The sequence below is a fragment of the Trachemys scripta genome, chromosome 1, assembly GCF_013100865.1.
Source record: "Trachemys scripta elegans isolate TJP31775 chromosome 1, CAS_Tse_1.0, whole genome shotgun sequence".
NCBI lineage: Eukaryota > Metazoa > Chordata > Testudines > Emydidae > Trachemys > Trachemys scripta.
The window spans coordinates 183,055,082-183,077,509 of record NC_048298.1 but is presented as its reverse complement, the minus strand read 5'-3'; the positions used below and the strand labels follow the sequence as shown (position 1 = coordinate 183,077,509).

The 22,428-nt window shown below is 38.7% G+C and overlaps 1 protein-coding gene across 1 annotated transcript in view; it reads left to right on the top strand.

Moving 5' to 3' along the window:
* LTN1 (listerin E3 ubiquitin protein ligase 1) overlaps positions 1 to 22,428 on the top strand; it is a 42,523-nt gene that overhangs the window by 4,703 nt on the left and 15,392 nt on the right. The window contains exons 3-15 of the mRNA XM_034793307.1: positions 272 to 370; positions 2,748 to 2,978; positions 3,862 to 3,914; positions 4,744 to 4,924; positions 5,751 to 5,924; positions 9,272 to 9,462; positions 10,022 to 10,169; positions 10,626 to 11,414; positions 13,761 to 13,802; positions 14,953 to 15,145; positions 16,482 to 16,721; positions 21,157 to 21,310; positions 21,578 to 21,728. Coding sequence (XP_034649198.1) covers positions 272 to 370; positions 2,748 to 2,978; positions 3,862 to 3,914; positions 4,744 to 4,924; positions 5,751 to 5,924; positions 9,272 to 9,462; positions 10,022 to 10,169; positions 10,626 to 11,414; positions 13,761 to 13,802; positions 14,953 to 15,145; positions 16,482 to 16,721; positions 21,157 to 21,310; positions 21,578 to 21,728 — 2,646 coding nt within the window. The remainder of the gene's footprint in view (positions 1 to 271; positions 371 to 2,747; positions 2,979 to 3,861; positions 3,915 to 4,743; positions 4,925 to 5,750; positions 5,925 to 9,271; positions 9,463 to 10,021; positions 10,170 to 10,625; positions 11,415 to 13,760; positions 13,803 to 14,952; positions 15,146 to 16,481; positions 16,722 to 21,156; positions 21,311 to 21,577; positions 21,729 to 22,428) is intronic.

Sequence of the window (22,428 nt, the reverse complement as noted above, 5' to 3'; positions counted from 1 at the left end):
TATGCCTCGAAAGCTTGATTTTGATTGTATGCAGTTTTAAGATGTTTTGGAAGACCTTTAGAAAGGTCTGTCATCTGATTCTGATGCAAAGAGGATTTGCAAGAGTAACTCCAGTTAACTAGAGTTTTTAGACCCAATTGCAAGAAGTGAACCAATTTCTAGTTTCATGAGAATTACAGTACCAGGCACTAGTTGGTAAATTTAGTAAATTTTAAGATATACATTCACCTGCAATTTTTCTAATCCCACGCTGTTGGTATTTTGATTTTAGGCTATGCAGGAGTTTGGGGCGATGTGTAAGGAAAGAGAATCAGAAGTTGTTAAAGGTGTTCTTCCTTACTGGCCAAGAATTTACTGTAAAATCTCACTTGTAAGTATTAAAGGACTTAGGTTATGACAGAAGTAAACCAACAAATAAAATTGCTCTGGGCAGTTTCTGTGGTAATCCACAAGGCAATCAGATCGATACACCTAATTGTATATTTTTGTGGGTTGGCTAGTTTTCAAAAAAAACTTTTAGAATTCGGAGAAAAGCACTTGGTCCTAAGTGGCTGGGACGCATCATCAGGGCAACGTGGGGAAGTTTTCATTGCTCATGCCTGTGCTGTGCCTGCTCTATGGATAGAAGCTTTTAATCACTAGCACCTTAAATGAACATTATCCAGGTGTTTCAGCTTCAGGTTTCAGCATAAGAAAGCTCTTTGTCCACATAGATGCTTATGTAGTCAATGAGAACATCCACGGTTCTGAGATAGGATACATAATTTAAAGAATATAAAGCCTCATGATTTAGGGCATAAACAGTTCTCCAACAGGAGCTGGGAAGAAACTTCACCTGTGGATCGGTTACTCCATAATTGTCCTTTATAAGAATTCTAGCATATTTCTCTGAAGCATCTGGCACTATTGGAGGTAGGATACTGGAATAGATGGATGTCTGTTCTGATGTGTTTCAGAAATTCCTATATTCTTATTAGGAGCCATGGAACATAAAAAATCTACTAATATATCAGTGCCAACAAATGCTTGAGATTTACAAATCCAATTATGCATGGGTTCATGCAGACTCCCAGATGTTTTTATGCTAATGAGAAAAGTTTCTTAATTGAAGGCAGTTTCCTATTTACCTTTTCTTGTTCTAACCTTTTTTGAACATTAAGGGAAAAATCTAGACATGGATACAATATAAATACAGTCATATATTGTATATTTTATGCTATCCACAGTAGTTAATGGAATCCAAAGATTATAGCTCTTATTTGGTATGCTGCTTTGATGTACGGTTCATGGTTATGTTGGTAAAATAGACCATAGTCTGCATTTAGGGATTCCAGTGTATTCATATATCAGAGGGGTAGCCGTGTTGGTCTGAATCTGTAAAAAGCAACAGAGGGTCCTGTGGCACCTTTAAGACTAACAGAAGTAACTTGCATCTGAAGAAGTGACGTTCTTACCCACGAAAGCGTATGCTCCCAATACTTCTGTTAGTCTTAAAGGTGCCACAGGACCCTCTGTTGCTTTTTAGTGTATTCATATTACATCAAAGTATTTGTAATCTTTAGGATACTCTTCAACCTTTGGGAAGGTGTGTAGTGCTGTACACTTATGGAGGTGTAACTAATTTCTCTAATTCAGCTTAATCAATAGAACTGTTCTAAGCAAAGTGTAATATAGCCTCTAAACTAAAGAGACAAATATGCTCTGAACAGAATTGCACTGACAGTGGTTTGTCTCTCTTGTCTGTATTCCAGCATCTAAAAAAAATCACAGAAATTCTCAAACTCACTTAGACTCATAGACTTTAAGGTCAGAAGGGACCAGTATGATCATCTAGTCTGACCTCCCGCATGATGCAGGCCACAAAAGCTGACCCACCCCCTTTCCCTTGATTCAGCTGTTGAAGTCCCCAAATCCTGTGATTTAAAGACTTCAAGTCGCAGAGAATCCTCCAGCTAGCGACCCCCGCCCCATGCTGCGGAGGAAGGCGAAAAACCTCCAGGGCCTCTGCCCATCTTCCCTGGAGGAAAATTCCTTCCCGACCCCAAATATGGCGATCAGTAGAACCCCGAGCATGCAGGCAAGATTCTCCAGCCAGACCCTCATTGACCATTGATACTATTTACCAGTGATGGCATGCTGTTGATTGATTGACTAAAATCACGTTATCTCATCAAACTATTCCCTCCATAAACTTATCAAGCTTAATCTTCTCTTGTCATAGATGATTCAAAGTTGTTTTAAGATATGATTCCTCTATTTCCTATCCCCACTCCCTTTGATGACAATACTGTTAATATAGAAAGGTTGTTTAAGAAATTGAAGGGCATTCCTATGATGAAGATTGGATTCTGCAATCTGTATTCAAGCTAATGGTCCCATTTAGGTCACTGAATCAACAGGATTATTTGCATGATTAACAATTAATACTAAAAGTTAGAAGATATATGCCCCAAATCAATTATTAGTTCTTAAGACTTTACTTCTAGATATTATTAACTGAAATGTTTTGCATTGTTTATGACTAATATTTTCTCATTTCATTGATGAAAAGGATGGGGGATTAGTGAATATAAGCCTTTAGGTTTGGGATATAAGGACTCAATTTGAAACCATACAACTGAATACAGACAACTTTTTGTTTTGAGCGGGGGGAGTTGGGACATGATAGCAGAGCAAAAGAATTTGTGTTTTGGTATTCTTGGTATCAGAGAATGTATTTCTTTTAAAAAATCTTTATTTTAAAACAGGATCATGACCGCCGTGTTCGAGAAGCAACACAGCAAGCTTTTGAGCAACTTATTCTTAAAGTAAAGAAACACTTGGCTCCTTATTTAAAAAGTATCATGGGATACTGGCTGATTGCTAAGTGTGATACTTACTCCCCTGCAGCATCGGCAGCTAAAGTGGCATTTGAGACAGCTTTCCCTTCAAGTAAACAACCTGAAGCCGTAGCATTTTGTAAGGAAGAAGTTCTGAATGTGAGTTTAGAGAATACTATGTCCTTAAAGCTTTATGCAAGTAGTTGTCATCTGTTAATGAAGAGAGAAGGTTTTTTTTCTTGACAATGTTAACTCATGCATTCTTTGCATTTGCATTCAGAAAGGTATACTCTCTTCTCAACTGAAACTCCTATTAATGCTAATGGAGATTGAGATGAGGATACATTCCCCAATATCTCCCTTAATTTTTCATACACACTGAGGCTGCATGGGTCTGTAGAGCTATGTGGATGTATAGGAACTAATTTCTTTGCTATGCATTTCCATATGCACAGCAGATGATGCTCAGTCACCAAGTGTGTTCCAAACAGCACTTACCTGTCACTGACAACAGATGCTGGCAAAATGTTCAGCTGAACTGGTTTAACTGCAGTAGTAGTCTGGACCAATTTCCGAAAGCGTAGTTGTACCTTGTGCTGTGCAAGATGTATATACACTAGGAAATCTATGTCTGGAGCAGAACCATTTGAAGTATGGAAAAATTAGATTATAAGATTGATGGTTTGTGATTACAAAGCCTTGATATAGAGTTTTTAAAAAAAAAAATTAAATTCTGGAGAGATGGGACTACTTGCTGTCAGAACAGTGGCTGTATGGTCTAACTGTGGTCAGATCATGGGACTAGGAGTCAGGAAACCAAAGTTCTGACACTGGCTCTGCCATTGTCTCATATGACCTGGGTTGGTCAATTCAACTGTCTTTACCCTTGTTTCCTCATTTGTAAAATGTGCCTAATAACTAGCTGCCTGCATCAGAAGGATGTTGAAGCTTCATTATTTTGTGCTTACTCTCATGTGACTAACTTATAGCTTGTGGTTAACTTTCACCTATGAAAAAATATGATCTCATGTATTTTATCTAGATACTACAAGATCACCTTCTGAAAGAAACACCTGATACACTCAGTGACCCACAGTATGTTTTTCTACTTACAAATTTGTAGTTTAAAAGTTTAATTTTTCTTTCAAAAATTGTATTCTGTTAATTTCAATAGATGTAAAATGTATTTCACAAGGGAACAAGTGGTAGATTTTTGCAGAAAATAATAAGTACATTAAACTGAAGACATATTATGCCTTATGCAATTCTATAGAAAATATTGTTTTTTCTAGGAAAGTGCCTTTTTCTATACTTCACATCAAGCCTGTACAACTAGGCTGCCACACCAGCCTGTATTTCACTAGACTACCATGGGTGGCAATTGTGCTTGGGAATCTTGCTAGAACTGTGCTTTTGGGCTAGCAGCACACTTAACCCTGTGTCGTGGTGGGGAACAAAGCCAGGCAGCAGCAGTGATGGTGGTGGCGGCTAAAATTTTCAGAAGCACCTAAAAATTCAAGTGTCTAAATTCTGTTGACTTTTAATGAGATTTAGGCATCAAAATTCCTAATTCACTTCTGAAAATTTTACCCATTGTCAAGTAATTCTTTCTATCTGATTCATGTGTATCATTGAGTATCTGGAGGACAGAATCACTTGACACAAGGAGGAGACAACAAAAGAAGGGGAAAATGAACTTCTGAAAATACTGTTTTAGCTAGAATTTTGCAATGTAAATGTGTTTAACACACATACACAACTTATGGAAAGTTCAGTGTAGTTATATACACACTGCTGCAATCTCTAGGAAGAATCCTAGGATTTTCTTACCAAATCATACGAGAAGCCCATTAACGAATATGAATATACACATTTTGCTAGTTTTCAATTAATGCTTTAAACTTGTTTTTGTTTTTTACCTGAGAACTGTACCAGAGGAAGAAAGGGAAGCCAAATACTTTCGAATTCTGACATGTTCCTTGTTAGCCTTAAAGAAGTTGCTTTGCATGTTGCCAAAGAACGAGATTCATTCACTGGAAGAAAAGCTAATACCCCTTCAATCTCAGAACAAATTTTGGAAATATGGCAAGCACAGTGTACCTCAGGTATCTGAACCTTTTTATACCATCTTTATTTGTATAGGCTTTTTCTACAAAAGCAACCCTTGAAAACTTAGGGCACTAAGCCATCCCCAATATTGTGGAAGAAAGAAAGAACCAGGTGCCTTGCCCAACTGTGTTTAAAACAGTCTTCCAATCGCAAGACACATTGGCCCTGCTATAGGCAAACAAGTGTCCGAGCAATCTCCTCCAATATGTTCATTTCTTCCTTTGAGGTAGGCATCTCCTTATTTGGAATTTGTGGCTGAAACACAGCCCTTTAAAATTCTTGTTGAAGAAGCAAGCTCCATAAACTTATGGATACATTTAGGCAGGTAATTTTCTAAATTATTTGATTGACCTTTATTCTGCCAAGAATTGTTGTTTGTGTTTATCAGTGCAGAACAACTGCAGCATTGCATTTCAGTGTTGCATAAAATGATTCGTTTAGTCTGGCAAAGCATTTCGGGATGCTTATGGATAAAAGGTATGCCATAAAAGGAAGATAAGCATTCTGCATAATGTTGTACTTTTAAAAACATATATAATCTTCTCTTCCAGTATATGGTCTATTAAAAAACTTTTGTCACATAATGTCCCTATTTAAAATTTTTTTTTACAGCTCTGTGCACTAACTGAAAATTTGTTTTGATTTTTGAGTGTGCTAAAAGTAGTATTTCAGACATGCCTATGTTGATATACCATTTCTTTTTAAAGTAAATCACAGTATGTAATTAACAAGCATGGGGAAATTAGACCTTTGATTTGTAGAAGTGAATAAATATTGTAATCCGTGGTTATTGAAATATTTTGTTTTTGTGGCTTACTTTAGGTTCGCTCAGCTTTTTTTGAGTTAGTTTCTACTTTCTGTCAGCTCCTTCCTGAATCAATGAAAGTTGAAGCACCAAGAGTTTGTCCTGCAGTTCTTCTCAGTATTGATGACAGTGATGCAGTGGTGTGTCCAGCTCTTTGGGAAGCTGTGCTTTACATCCTTGTTACCATTGAGGTAATGTAGGAAACTGAATGAGAACTTCTTTTTGTTATAAGTCAGAGGCTAGTGGTCTGTTCAGATATTTCAGACTTAACCTTTCACATCATACCAGTGCCATCGGGTTGGGGTTAAGCGGAAGATATCATCAGTTTAAAATAAAGTAACCACTGTGCACCCCTTAGTACTACTAAGCGCACGCGCACACTCTCTCTCTCTCTCTCTCTCTCAGGACCTGATTTTCAGAGGTGCTCAGCACTCACAGCTCTGTTAAAAGTAAATAATTGTGTGTGTCCACCATCTCTGAAAAGCAGAAAGGAATTTAGCGTGTAATTAAAATGAAGTTGTGACATTTAAGAACTTCATAAGTATATAAAATAGCTTTTAAAAATACAAATATTTCTCTGTTGAATTATTTATTAGAATTTATAAAAAATGAGGTGCAAGTTGTTCGTTATTCACTGTTTAGTTAGAGCCTGATACTGTAGCCACTCCACTCCTCAGATAAAATCCTGGTTTCATTGAAGTCAATGGAAATTTTCCATTGACTTCAATGGGGCCAGAATTTCATTTAGTAATTCCATAGTGTCCTTTTTGTAATTGGTGTTTGATGTATCTTGTAATTGTTGGTATGACCTATAATCATGTATGAAAATAGCCTTCTGTTTATTCATATATTATCAGTACAAATAATAAATGTAACTTTGATGATGTTTTTTTCCCCTAGAATATTTTTTGTGCCTGTTGGCTTTCATTCAAAATGCAGTGTTGTAGCTGTTTTGGTCCCAAATTATTAGAGAGGCAAGGTGGGTGAGGTAATATCTGTTATTGGACCAACGTCTGTTGGTGAGAGAGACAAGCTTTCGAGCTTACACAGAGCTCTTCTTCAGGTCTGGGAAACTTACTCAGGGCTGGTCTACACTTCAGTGAAGATGCTACTACACCGATGAGAGAAGGAAGGCAGGGGGGAAAGCAACTGGCGGGAATTGTTAGTTGGTTATAGATTATTTTAATAAGCCAGACATACAGTCTATTCAGTCCATGATTTTTGTTGTCTAGCAAAATTATGAATTTAAGCTCCCAGGCTCATCTTTTGAAAGTGTTGTGCAGGATTTTTTTGAGGATGAGGGCTGAGAGGTCAGATTTCGCTTTGTGAAAAGTGTTCACCCACAGATGATGTGGCGGGGGGTTGTCTTTTATCATTTTCCTGTGTGAGCTTATTTGAGAGCGTAGTGTCTGTCTGGTTTCACCCACATAGTTGCTATTGGGGCATTAGTGCACTGGATGAGGTACACCAATATTGTGATAGCCATATGTAGGACTCATGAATCTTTACAGGTGTGTTGTCGAGGGTGTTGATCATTGTAACAATGGAGATTTGTCTGCAGGTTTTGCATCTGTTGTTCTGGCAGGTTCTAGTGCCGCTTTGAGTTGGTGCGTCCTGGTCTGTGGGGAGCTTAGTTCTGATGATGAGCTTGGAGAGGTTGGGGGCTTGTTTGAAAGCCTGAAGAGGGGATTCAGGAAAGTATGGGTTGTAGTTGTTTGATGATACTCTGTATGGGTTCCAGTGGGGGGTGGTAGGTGACAACTAGGTGTGTGCATTTGGAGGGGGTTTTATTTCGGTATTGAACCAGGTTCTCTCAGGGTATTCCATGATGTGATCTACTTCTTCTGGCCTTCAAACAACCTTCCAACCTCTCCAAGCTCATCAGCACAAGCATGGACTGAATAAAGACACTGGATTTAGGGTTTATTACAACAATCTATAGCCCACTAACAACCCGTCTGCCCGCCCTCCCCCGCTACTTCCCACTCCCTCCCTCCCTTTCCTCCCTATGACTGGAAGGGTGTTAATGTGTCACTTCACTTTGAATGGTCCATTGAAATGTGCGTTAACTACTTATGCTAAACAATCTGTTCCACCTTGTATTTAACTGTGACACTCTGAAGCCAGGTCTAAACTACAGACCTGTATTGGTATAATTACATCACTCGGGGTAGACCTAACACCCTATGTAGACAGCGCTTTGTCAGTAGCAGAGCTTCTCCCATCAACATAGTTACTGCTTCTCGGGGAGGTGGATTAACTACGCCAACAGGAGAAGTGCTTCCATTGACATAGGAGCATCTTCACTGAAGCGCCACAGCAGTGCAGATGCAGCACTGTACATGAAGAGAAGCCCTGAGTAAGTTTGCCATACCTGAAGAAGAGCTCTGTCTAAGCTCGAAAGCTTGTGTCTCTCACCAATAGGAAGCTGGTTTAATAAAAATATATACCGTATATACTCATTCGTTATAAGCTGACCCCCAAGATGGATAAGTAAAAATAGCGAAAACTGTATGACCCTTTCATAAGCCAACCCTATTTCAGGGGTTGGAAACCTTTGGTTCCCAGCCTGTCAGGGTAAGCCGCTGGCGGATTGGGACGTTTTGTTTACCTGAAGCGTTCGCAGGCACGGAGCCCCTCAGTGAACCATGGCCACAAGGAGCTGAAGGGCTCCATGCCTGCAGACGCTCCAGGTAAACAAAACGACAATGTATTAGATATTCAATTCAATGATTCCATAGAGTTTCAAATAATCAAATTTTGGTGTAGACCCATTTATAAGCCGATCCCCGCTCTTTGATGCGTCACTTTTTTACCAAAAATATTCAGCTTATGAACGAGTATATACAGTACATATAGTTGATTTGTCACAGTTCATAATTTAAAACTCAGTGCAAAATACTAATACATATAACTGTAGTGACTCTTTATGAGACCTAATACTTGTTTTTTGGAGGTGGTGAGTTAAACCTGGGACTGTCATAAAAGTAGCAATATATTATAGTAAGCTATTTTACAAAGCAATATTATGGGTCAAAAGATCACTCAAGACAAAACCTTCTTGATTTAAGTTGATTACCCAGAAGATCTCTGCTGTGTTAAAACAAGATTTTGTTCTGAAGTCTGCTAAATCTTAAAATTTGGGGGAGGGATAGCTCAGTGGTTTGAGCGTTGGCCTGCTAAACCCAGGATTGTGAGTTCAATCCTTGAGGGGGCCACTTGGGGATCTGGAGCAAAATCAGTACTTGGTCCTGCTAGTGAAGGCAGGGGGCTGGACTCGATGACCTTTCAAGGTCCCTTCCAGTTCTAGGAGATGGGATATCTCCATTAATTTCTATTTCTTTTTCTTAAAATTCACTAATTTAAACGGAAATATTTAGAGAGAAAATGAGTTTTAAAAATACTCAGGGCAATTTAGATTTGGTAATAGCTTGCTCTTACTGCAGTGTATGGAGCTAGACCAGATGACCCACCTGAGAGCTCTTCCAAACCAACTGAGTCTGGTTTAATTTATTCCTGTAATTATTTCTTTCTGTAGGACTGTTGGAGTCACGTAAATGCCAAAAAAGGAGTTCTGCCAAAATTATGGACAGTACTTCGAGAAGGCGGACGAGGTCTAGCTACTGTTATATATCCTAATCTCTTGCCATTGATTAGCAAGGTACCTCATGGCATTACAGAACCAAAGCTGGACTTTTACAGGACTTTTTTCAGCTCAATAATTCAAGGGTATGTGCCACAAATTCATGATATTAGATGAAATATTTATTATAATAATTATTTATGTTTGGAAACAAATCAAAAGAAGGTTACGTTACTTAAACCATTTTAAAATATGTAGATATCAGAAACTGAATTCTGTAAACTGTCTGCCTGTCTCCTCCTTCCTGCTATGATCCCTTGTCCCTTTCTCTCTTCAAGACTGCACACAAAAAACATAGGTTTAAAAAGTGGCACTATAATGGGTGCATTTAAAACTTTAGATTCAATTAAATAGTAGAGGCTGCATTTGTCTGTTGAGCCACAAATGTGTTTCATCCTTCATTGTATTTTTATGAATAAGTAAACTAGGCTAAAGAGCAGCATGCTTAAATGCCCGTGTTTGTAGTTGTGATTTATGTAGAACTTGTTTTCCTGAATTTTTATTTTGAGGTCACTTATAGATTTTCTTATCCCTTTTTCCTCAAATGAACAACACCTATGGTATTACATTAAAGCACTGTAATCAGATTGTAATCAAGGAACAATGACTATTTCTTTTTATGTCTCCTGATTTACATGTATTTAGGTTGTCAAATGAGCGAGCCATAGCTAGCCATTCAGAATGTTCTGCAATTATATCTGCATTTATGGAGTGTTTACGATTTGCCATGCTACAGAATTTAGGTGAAGAAGATGAACAAAAACAAATTCAGCAGATGCTTATATGTGATCAGGTATATATTATGTAAATATTTTTAAAGTTTTTGTTCTCGGTTTTGCAATTTCATAATTTTAACTTGAACAAAACTGTGAAACACTTCAATGCAAATTTATTCACCAATTAAAAATAAATCCCAGAGAATTTAAGGACAAATAATTTTAGCTGTGTTTTTATATCCTCCTTCCCATAAAACCTAACCCTCTGACAGAGTGCGGAATTATTGTATGAAACCTCAATGTCTTTAACAATAAAGTATAAATGTAATGGATAACGGTTTGTACATGTTTAATAGAAGAGGTTGGTTGGGTTAGACATTTTGCTAATTCTGTTTTCAGGATTGCTGTTAAATTGATATTTAATAGATGTTAAACACTGTTTTGCAGAGCTTTCTGAGATTGTCAATATTAAAACTATTGTCCAGTTGTGTAAACATTTAGTTACTAAAACTTTCTTGCATTTCTGTTTGTAGTTAATTCCTCTCATTGAAGCTGTGCTTAAAGAGACCAGGTTACAAATTGGTCCATTGTTTTACCAAATAGCAGAAACACTGAGCTCCTGGGAAACAAAGACTGAAATCTTAAATGATGATGGCACAGCTGAAACTTTCCGGAGACTCTTGTCGAATTTCTGGGACAGTCTCTCAAAAATGTATGTACTCCATGTTGATGCAGCAGATGCTGATGAGAAATCTTTGGTTGCTATATCCCGTATGCTACAAATTCTGCAGAGCCCAGAGAGCTCTATGAAACCAAGCAAAAGAAGAACCATAAAGATCAGATTTACAGATGAGAATGAATGTGAAATAAACACAGAGAATGGGAAGCCTGCTGAACTGACAAATAATGGTGAATCTGAAATACTGACTGATCCACCACATAGTTTGTTTCGAAGGAAAGAACCTTTAGAAGATTTAGTCTGTAGCCTTGCTGAACTGAGTATTGTGTATATCAGTGAACAGAAGTCTGATCGGCACTTAAAGTTTCTCTCTGCTCTGCTCAACTCCTTCCCTTCTAGCAGAGTTTTTCAAGTGCTGTTAGAGCAGGAAAATGGTATGAGTGCTGCTCAGACTGAATCCCAGGAAGATGTAAAACTTCAGCATGAAAATCCATCAGTACAGTTTTTGCATCACAATTTAATAGCTTGGTTGAAAGAAGACTGGAGGAAAGAGACAGATTTTCTGGTTGATATTTTGTATAGTGTCCTTAGGTGTTGTAACAATAATACAGAGCGAAAAAATATTCTTGATGACTTAACAAAGGTAAGGCTTTCTTTTTTACTTTGTAAATAGAAGAATTTATATAATGACTATCCTGATTTGTGGGCTATAATAGTTATAATATATAATATATAATAGCAGTGGGAATAATAGTTATTTTGGATCTGGAAAATGTATCTTAGTGACGAGGATGTGGAAAAAGCTAATGTACTCAATGCTTTTTTTGCCTCTGTCTTCACGAACAAGGTCAGCTCCCAGACTGCTGCACTGGGCAGCACAATATGGGGAGAAGGTGACCAGCCCTCTGTGGAGAAAGAAGTGGTTCGGGACTATTTAGAAAAACTGGACGAGCACAAGTCCATGGGGCCGGATGCTAAAGGAGCTGGCGGATGAGATTGCAGAGCCATTAGCCATTATTTTTGAAATCTCATGACAATCGGGGGAGGTCCCAGATGACTGGAAAAAGGCTAATGTAGTACCCATCTTTAAAAAAGGGAAGAAGGAGGATCCGGGGAACTACAGGCCAGTCAGCCTCACCTCAGTCCCTGGAAAAATTATGGAGCAGGTCCTCAAGGAATCAATTATGAAACACTTAGAGGAGAGGAAAGTGATCAGGAACAGTCAGCATGGATTCACCAAGGGGAAGTTGTGCCTGACTAACCTAATTGCCTTCTATGATGAGATAACTGGCTCTGTGGATGAGGGGAAAGCAGTGGATGTGTTATTCCTTGACTTTAGCAAAGCTTTTGATACGGTCTCCCACAGTATTCTTGCTGCCAAGTTAAAGAAGTATGGGCTGGATGAATGGACTGTAAGGTGGATAGAAAGCTGGCTAGATCGTCGGGCTCAGCGGGTAGTGATCAATGGCTCCATGTCTAGTTGGCAGCCGGTTTCAAGCGGAGTGCCCCAAGGGTCGGTCCTGGGGTCGGTTTTGTTTAATATCTTTATTAATGATCTGGAGGATGGTGTGGACTGCACTCTCAGCAAGTTTGCAGATGACACTAAACTAGGAGGCGTGGTAGATACACTGGAGGGTAGGGATCGGATACAGAGGGACCTAGACAAATTAGAGGATTGGGCCAAAAAAAACCTGATGAGGTTCAACAAGGACAAGTGCAGAGTCCTGCACTTAGGACGGAAGAATCCCATGGACTGCTACGGACTAGGGACCGAATGGCTAGGTAGCAGTTCTGCAGAAAAAGACCTAGGGGTCACAGTGGATGAGAAGCTGGATATGAGTCAACAGTGTGCTCTTGTTGCCAAGAAGGCTAACGGCATTTTGGGCTGTATAAGTAGGAACATTGCCAGCAGATTGAGGAACGTGATCGTTCCCCTTTTTTCGACGTTGGTGAGGCCTCATCTGGAATACTGTGTCCAGTTTTGGGCCCCACACTACAAGAAGGATGTGGAAAAATTGGAAAGAGTCCAGCGGAGGGCAACAAAAATGATTAGGGGTCTGGAGCACATGACTTATGAGGAGAGGCTGAGAGAACTGGGATTGTTTAGTCTCCAGAAGAGAAGAATGAGGGGGGATTTGATAGCAGCCTTCAACTACCAGACGGGGGGTTCCAAAGAGGATGGAGCTCGGCTGTTCTCAGTGGTGGCAGATGACAGAACAAGGAGCAATGGTCTCAAGTTGCAGTGGGGGAGGTCCAGGTTAGATATTAGGAAACACTATTTCACTAGGAGGGTGGTGAAGCACTGGAATGCGTTACCTAGGGAGGTGGTGGAGTCTCCTTCCTTGGAGGTTTTTAAGGCCCGGCTTGACAAAGCCCTGGCTGGGATGATTTAGTTGGGAATTGGTCCTGCTTTGAGCAGGGGGTTGGACTAGATGACCTCTTGAGGTCCCTTCCAACCCTGATATTCTATGATTCTGATTCAGAATAACTAACATATTTGTTTTGGATAAATATGACAAAGAAAAGATGGAATTAAGAGAGTTTGGAATTAGAATGCTAGGAAAGGTGTTATGACATTAATATGTTTATCCCTTTCACTTGACGTAAATATACTGTACTGAAAATAATGAATACATCTGAAGATTTTTGTTCCTAAATTGCCATCTTTTTTCTTCGTAAATATCGTAAATATGATTTATAGTATTAACCTGTTCTCTTAACCACAGTTACTTCTACCCATTTTGATCTAGTTGACAGGAGAAACTTATAATTGCCCAATTTATGGCAACCTAATTTCTTTAATTGATTATTGGCTGCTAAATAATCATAATTATGAAAGTAACTTTTGCTCACTACTAAGGCTTGGCAACTTCTACACATCCTTTTCAGAAGTTAAAATTGGACAATAAATAGAGATTGAATTAAGCTTTCTTATCCTAATGGAATATATTTTATTAACTATATTTTTATTTATTTGTTTTTCCACTAGATGGATCTGAAATGGAGTATTTTCCTACAAGTAATTCAAAAGGTATCTTCTTTGGGAATTTTATTCTTATTTTGCATGCATGCTTTTGGATACTTTCCAATCTTTAAGTGATAGGATTTCAGTTACTTAAACTGGAGTAGACTACAAACTAGTCTCATTTTCACAGTTTGAAAATCTAGTAATAATTAAATCTGAAACAGTGCTGTTTTATTATAACTTAAATATAGCACCTCTCTCACAAACCCATGGTAGATAGCATTAGAAACTGAAGCATTTCTTCGGGGGTTCTCAAACTGGGATCGCTGACATCCCTGAGCCCCCGTTAAATTAAATTATCCCCTTCCCCCTGTTTTTAATTTATATGGGAGAGGGGTCACACTCAGAAGCTTTCTGTGTGAAAGGGATCACCAATACAAAAAGTTTGAAAACCACTGATAGAGGCACTGCATTGCCTGTATTGTAAACTTCCATCTTCAGCATGTCTAATCTCTGATATAGAGGGGCTCCTTGTCCATTCATATATAGAAGTCTCATATGTGGTCAATTGGGTCAATTGTGTTATATAGATTTCCATTCCCCTGAGCCATTTATTCTCTACAAAACAGCATCACACTGTGCATATATACTTTAGAAAGCATGATGTGTAAATTCAACCACTATTTGGAAACCCCAGAAATACTGACTAATTAGGACCAAGTTATTTTACTTGATAGGCATTTGTATAGCATTTATCACCATATTATCTGAGCAACTCACAAACACTAATACATTCATTCTTGCAACATGCCTGTGAAGTAAAGTAGTATTATCCCCATTTTTACAGATAGGGAACAGAAGCACAGAGGAATTTGTGTCTTGCCTGAAGTGATATGTGAAGTTGGTAGCAGAGCTGGGAATTGAACCCAGATCTCTTGATGCCCAGTATCAGTGTCATCCCTCCTCACTTATGGATGCCTCACACTTTAAAATTCCTTCCTGTTTTCTATTTTTTATTATTTATAATAATTGGCTCATCACCTAGCAGAATTTTTTCCCAGTCTATAATTTGGCATTAGTTTCTGGAAAAACGCTGACATTATAACTTAGCATTAATGTATAGGAATGAAGTATTCTCTCTAAAGGCTAATACATACTAATCCTATTTCCTTAAGGTTAGTAACCTTGCAAAAATAGTTGTTTTCTTGTAATTCAGGCATGCTCGGACTCAGTGAAACATTCATTAGTCTCTGGGTGGCTGAAAGGCGACGTACTAGGGGAGAAGCTTGTAATACTAGCAGATGATCTGTGCTATAAGGGTTTGAAAACCACAACAACCTCATCGGAATTGTACTGTTCAGAAAGATGGACCCTCCTGAGCTTGGTATTATCACAGCATGTTAAAAATGGTAGGTGAATTGCTACTTGGGGGGTAGGGGGAAAAGAACTTCTTGAGGTTTTTTTACCATATCACATTTTGTAACATCGAGCTGCTTCTCTGTTTATATTTACCTGAGCTAGTATACTATGGCCTTTTAATTTCATTAAAACTATCCTGGAGTAGTGACTTGATATGCTTCATTTTCATGTACACCTCTACCCTGATATAACGCGACCCGATATAACACAAATTCAGATATAACGCGGTAAAACAGTGCTTCGGGGGGGGGGCTGTGCACTCCGGCGGATCAAAGAAAGTTTGATATAATGCGGTTTCACCTATAACGCGGTAAGATTATTTTGGCTCCCGAGGACAGTGTTATATGAGGTAGAGGTGTACCTGTTAACAGGATTAGTGTTAATCTTCTTTCTTTTTAGATTTTCCAGTTCTCTAATTGTATAATTCTTTAATGCAAAGATTGGATTTACTAAATGATTGACTGCAGAATAGACCAGTTTACTGTTCAAAAAGTAGTGTCAAATCAGAAGGGTTATGGATCCACATCTGAGCCCTCTGACCTCAGACAACAGAAGCAATTTATAAGTCCTAAGTCTGCTTATTTGGGGCATCTACATTGAGAGATGTATGGTACACCTGTTCCAACTGTTGCTTCTCTTGTGTGGCAAGTGTAATATACACCTCGGTATTAATGAGTTTCATATTCAGGTGTATTATCCAATTTTAAAGTCAATGTATTTATAATGCTATCATTTTGTTTAGCTTGCCAGCATTTATTAAAATGCTTGCCCTAATGTTCCGTAATTTATTTGAAGGCTGGGTTCTTTTTGGTGCCCAAGAAGTGGTTCATAATTTCCCAAGAGATGCACCAGTAAGATGAATGCATACTGTAGAATAGATAGATCTTCATAATACTATTGTGTTTTGTTGCTGGGTCCCAGAGAAGAGTGCAGGAAACTTGCTTGCAGAAAAGTAATCAGTCAGACTTGCCGGCTTAAAAGTCCTAATGCAGTGCTCCAGGATTGAATGTTTGCCCTATCATGAGTCAGTGTCAGGCATTTCAGAGGATGGCTATGGAACTGGAGGTATTGCTGCACGTATACCATTCATTTTGTGCAAAGTGCTTGTGTAACAAACTACCAAGAATATGTTGGGTGTGTATCTTTGACTAAAGTGAAATGAATCAAGCTGTAGCACATACAAAATTAAAGCAGACTCTCCCCTTAATCTTGCTTTCAGTATTAGTGAATCTGGAAAAACAGGCAGACACTGTTTATAGCATCTGATGGCTTCTGTAGGATCTTACTTGTCACAGAGTAATCATAAAGTCTTTTTTTTTTAAATAGAGTCCTTGATTGGTGACATTTATGTTGAAAGAATTAGTGATAAACTTCAAGCAGCTCTTTCAAAAGCTAAGGATCTTTCTGAAGCTGGAAATACTGAACCATCAGTATCATTCATATGTGACGTAGCCTCTAACTTTTTCAGCTCAGTTAAAGGGTGCTTACTGATGCCATCTTCCGAAGATTTGTTGTTCACTATTTTTCAACTGTGTGCTCAGAGCCAGGATGCTACACACTTGTCAGGTAACCCAGTGCAGGAATTACTTTGTAAACTAAAATCTGACTTTAGAACATTTATTTTTCTGATTTTATTTGCAGATGTGTTTAATGTTGGTTTGTATTAAAGGTTGATCTTCAGGGCAATAATAGAGAAAAGCCACCTCCAGAAATTTAAGGTTTTGTGCAAAAAACTCCACAACATATTACCCAAGTAATATCCACATAAAGTGGGATCAGTGTTTCTCAGCTGGTCAGTTATAACTAGAGCTGTGTGACGTTTTTCAGATGAATAGTTGCAGTTTCTGATTGACCAAAACTATTCTCAAATTTATGTCTAATTTGCCAAATAGTTTCAACCAAATTGAAGAAGTTATAACATTTTGGTAATGTTGAAACATTTTGTTTTGATCTGAAATCTTTATTTAGACTTTCAGACATTTTGACAAAAGTGAAGGAAAGGATTCAGGAACAGGTGCTGATGCGGTACTTCCCTTTTACACTGTGGCCCATTTGTCAGGGCACTCACTTAGGATATGGGAAACCTGGATTCAGTTCCCCCCTCTACCTGATGAGGAGGAGGGATCTGAGTCTCCCACATTGCAGGGGAGTGCCCAAGCTACTGGTCTATGGGATATTTTGATATGGGGCTTTCTCACTCTCTTCTCGTGAAGCTGTTCTACTTTTTTATAAATAATTAGTCATTAGAGCCAGGACTTGAACTTGGGTCTCCCTTCTCTCTGGTGAGTGCCCTAATCCCCAGGCTATAGAGTCATTTTTGCTTTCTTTTCCTAGTCCATGATGACAACAGATAGTCATAGAATGACTATGAATTGTTATTGAGAATGACAATGGATAGTCATTGGGCCAGGTTGCGTGTTGAAGGAGATGTTGCCTGTAGGACCTGTGCCTTATTTGTTGAAGAAATTGGAAGATGTGGAATAAATGAAGGAAGGGATTGCAGGAAAAGGAAGGAGGGTCTCATGGTTAAGGCAGTTGAATGCTGCCCTGGGGAATTGGAGTCTGTCCCTGCGTCTGCCACAGAGTTCCTGGGTGATGCTAATCAAATCGCATCATGACCACCTGTTTAAAAAAAAAAAAGGGAAAAAAGTTTGGTATAGCAGTGTGTTTTCATTTTCTGGACGCTTGATTTGAGACTACAGTATCTGATTTGCTGAGAACTAGGATCTGATTTGCTAAATACGCACAGTTGCAACTGAAATCAATGAGAGCCGTGCTTTGACCATTGCTGTATAATGCTTTGAACTCTGAAAAATCAGGTTTTATGCATCTCAAATTGGATACTCAAAATTAGTGAATACTTTTTATCTTAATCTCTCTGTGCTTTAGTTCCCCATCTGTAAAATGCTACACCCTTATCTCACAGGGGTATTGTAAGAATAAATTCATTAGTATTTGTGAAACACTCTGATAATATAGTAAAGAGCACCACAGTGAAGCCCATGAAGAAATTAATAATTCTGGTTTTTAGAACAGAGTTTGCATAGTGTGAAATAAATAAAGCCTGGGATCACATATTGAACAACGAGGAGGAAATAAAATATTGAATGGCTGCTCGTTAAGTGAGCACCTTCCATTCTGTGCACTGACTAAGGCTGGGGTCCTGTGGGAAAAAATAGTATGTGGTCATGAGGGACTTGAACTATCCAGACATCTGTTGGAAAAATAATATGGCAAAACACAAAACGTCCAATAAGTTCTTTGAGTGCTTTGGGGACAACTTTTTGTTTCAGAAAGTGGAGGAAGTAACCAGGTGGACAGCCATTTTAGACTTGATTCTGACCAACAGAGAAGAATTGGTTAAGAATCTGAAGTTGGCTGCGTAGGTCCTGGAACTAGGGGTGCGGGAGGTGCTGCAGCACCTTCTGACTTGAAGTGGTTTCCATTATATACAGAGTTTTACAGTTTGGCTCTCAGCATCCGCACTAAAAATTGTTCCAGCACCCCTGGTTGGATGGCAATTTGGGTGAAAGTGATCATGAAATGATAGATTTCATGGTCCTAGGGAAAGGAAGGAGTGAGAACTGCAGAATAAGAACAATGGACTTAAAAAAAGCAGACTTTAACAAAGTCAGAACTGGTAGATAACATCCCAGAGGAAGGAAATCTAAGGGATAAAGGAGTGCAGGAGAGCTGGCAGTTTCTCAAGGAGACCATATTAAACACACAACTGCCAACTATCCCAATAGGAAGAATAGGAAGTGGCCAAGATGGCTGCATCAGAAGCTCTTTAATGACGTGAAAATCAGAAAGAAATTCTACAAAAAGTGGAAATCTGGACAAATTGCTAAGAAGGAATATAGAAGAGTAGCATAAGCATGTAGGGACAAAATCAGAAAGGCTAAAGCACAAAGTGAGTTACACCTAGCAAGGGACGTAAGAGACACTAAGAAGAGGTTCTTCAAATGCACTGGGAGCTAGAGAAAGACAAAGGAAAGTGTGAGTGCGCCACTTAATGGGGAAACAGAGCTAATAACTGATGGTATCAAGAAGGCTGAGGTGTCTAATACCTGTTTTGCTTCAGTCGTCACTAAAAAGGTTAGTGGTGACCAGATACTCCACACAATTAATATTAACACGGGGGAAGGAACACAAAACAGGGAAAGAAACAGGTATAAGAATATTTAGATAAGTGTATTCAAGTTGGCAGGGCCTGATGAAATGTAAGGAACTAGCTGAAGCAATCTCAGAACCATTAGCAATTAGCTTTGAGAACTCATGGAGGATGGGTGACATCCCAGAAGACTGGAGAAGGGCAAACCTACTGCCTGTCTTTAAAAGGGGCAACAAAGAGGACCCAGAGAATTATAGATGAGTCAGCCTAACTTCAATACCTGGAAAGATACTGGAACAAATTATTAAACATTCAGTTTGTAAGCATCTACAGGATAATAGAGCTATAAGCAATAGCCAGCCTGGATTTGTCAAGAACAAATAATGCCAAACCAACCTAACTTCCTTCTTTGACAAGATTACTGGCCTAGTGGATAGTGGGGAAGCAGTAGATGTTGTTTTTAATAAGGCTTTTGACATAGTCCCACATGACATTTTCATATGGTTTAGATGAAATTATATAAAGTGAGTGCACAACTGGTTGAAAGACCGTACTCAGAGTGTATTTTATCAGGGTTTCGCTGTCAAACTGGGAAGGCGCATCTAGTGGTGTCCCGCAGGGGTCAATCCTGGGTCTATTCAATATTTTCATTAGTGACTTGGATAATGGAGTGGAGAGTATGCTTATCAAATTTGCAGATGACACCAAGCTGGGAGGTGTTGCAAGCACTTTGGAGGACAGGATTAGAATTCAAAAAAACCTTGGCAACTTGGAGATGAAATAAGATGAAATCCAATAAAGATAAGTGCAAAGTGCTTTTCTGAAGAAGGAAAAATGAAATGCACAGCTGCAAAATGGGGAATAACTGGATAAGTGTTGGATCTGGAAGTTCTAGACGATCACAGATTGAATGAGAGTCAACAATGTGCTACAGCTGCAAAAAAATACTAATACCATTCTGGGGTTTATTAACAGCAGTGTTGTATGTAAGACACGGGAGGTAATTTTCCTGCTCTACTCGACACTGGCGAGGCCTCAGCTGGAGTACTGTGTCCAGTTCTGGGAGCTATGCTTTAGGAAAGCCATGGATGAATTGGAGAGAGTTTGGAAGAGAGCAACAAAAATGATAAAAGATTTAGAAAACTTGACTTATGGAGATAAGTTTTAAAAAAACTGGGCATGTTTAGTCTTGAAAAAAGAAGACTGAGAGGGGACCTGATAAGTCTTCAAATATGTTAAGGGCTGTTATAAAGAGGAAGAAGATCAATTGTTCTCCATGTCCACTGAAGGTAAAACAAGAAATAATGGACTTAATCTACAGCAAGGGAGATTTAGGTTAGATATTAGGGAAAACTTTCCAACTCTGTAAGGGTAATTAAGCTCTGGAATAGGCTTCCAAGAGAGGTTGTGGAATCCCTGTCATACGAGGTTTTTAGGAACAGGTTGGACAAACACCTATCAGGGATGGTCTAGGTTTACTTGGCCCTGCCTCAGTGCAGAGAGCTGGACTTGATGGCCTCCTGAAGTCTCTTACATGGAATCATAGAAATGTAAGCCTGGAATTAAAAATGATATCATAATACATATGCACAAGTTGGCCAAATTAAGGTTGCTCGGGCATCCTTAATTCTGGCATTTCCTAACAACTTTTGTATGCTTGACTTTTCAAGCTGTGTGTGATAATTATATACATATTTTGCTTACTTTTATAGTAAATGTAAGAGGGTCCTGCAAATTTTTGACTTCAAATAATTGGTTACCAACTTAAAAAGTTTGAGAAACACTACTTCACATGTTAACAGAACAGTGATGTAGTGAATGTGTCCATCATTATGCAGTATGTAATTTGGCAGTTAATGTTTTAACTACCTTATTTTTTGTGTTTAGATTTACTTGTCAATAAACTAAAGCACACTTGGTTGTCTGGCCTAAATTCACTTGTGCATCAGGTTGGCTATATGCAGAAACAGAGCACCTTCTTGCATAAATCTGCATTGTGGGTCAAGAATCAAATTCAGTCTTCCTCTTTGGATGTTAAAAGGTAACTATGTTTACTGCGTATCTGTTTGTTTCGGGATATTAAAATATGAAATAATCAATTCAAAACTAATGCTTTAACAGCATCAGCCTCTACTTAAGTCCTAAATAATTAAAATGTTTATTAGTCTGTCTGTGAGGTAACAGCATGAACTAAAATGCAAAGTGAAAAGCCATTGATGTGGCCTGGTACTGATGTGAAATATCGTGTCTTGTTGTCACATGATTGTGCTTAATTTCTCAGGAAGAATTTTTTCTCCCACATTTTCAGCCTTCAGGTTTTGATCTCTGCAGTTAATGATTTGCTGACTAAGCTAATGGAAGCTGGGGAACTGTCTGGTTGTCTTCTGGGAACTTATTTCGGATGTATTACTCCAAACAACTCTGAATGGGAAAAGTTGCGAGAATCCCTACCCATCGAGGTATGAAAATGACTGCAGTCTGAAAACTACTGCACAACGAAATAGCTGATGTATCTACAACCTGGGCTGCTTTTTCTGTAATCTTTCCTGCTTAATCTCTGGAGCACTGTGGTTGGAAATGATGTGAAGTGTGCCTCTCCTTCTATTGCCTGTCTAGTTTCCACCCCCTGTGAGGTCCAGGAGCTCAATGCTGCATGGTGCTATGCTACTCTGGCCATGATACAGCACACTTATGCACACGCTTATCTCTAAGCATAGGAATAGTCCCATTGAAGTCCGTGAATACTTACAGTTAAGTATAGGTTAAGTGCTGAGCTGGATCAAGGCCAAAGAGCTCAGAAGCTTGTAGGATCAAGGTCCAGATGAGAAAGCAGTGGAGGTGGATGAGTCCCTTTCCATATTGGAGGGGAAGATAAGGGTATGTGCATGCATCTACAGGGCCATACATGCACAGAACATTTAGGCTGTTGTATCCCTAATGATGCTATACAAAATCTGTAAATATAAAAACTCCCCTCTTTTTGGATTCTACATAAAATACTGTTTAAAGGACAGTGTCAACTTGCTTTATTTTGCAATTTACTGGGTTAAAAAATGCAGTTTCTGATAGTGACCTCTTAAAAGTAAATCTTGTTTAAAATAATCTTTTTATAAGGCTTGTATTGTTCCTCTGCAGCTGTTTATAGTCTTTTCAACTGAT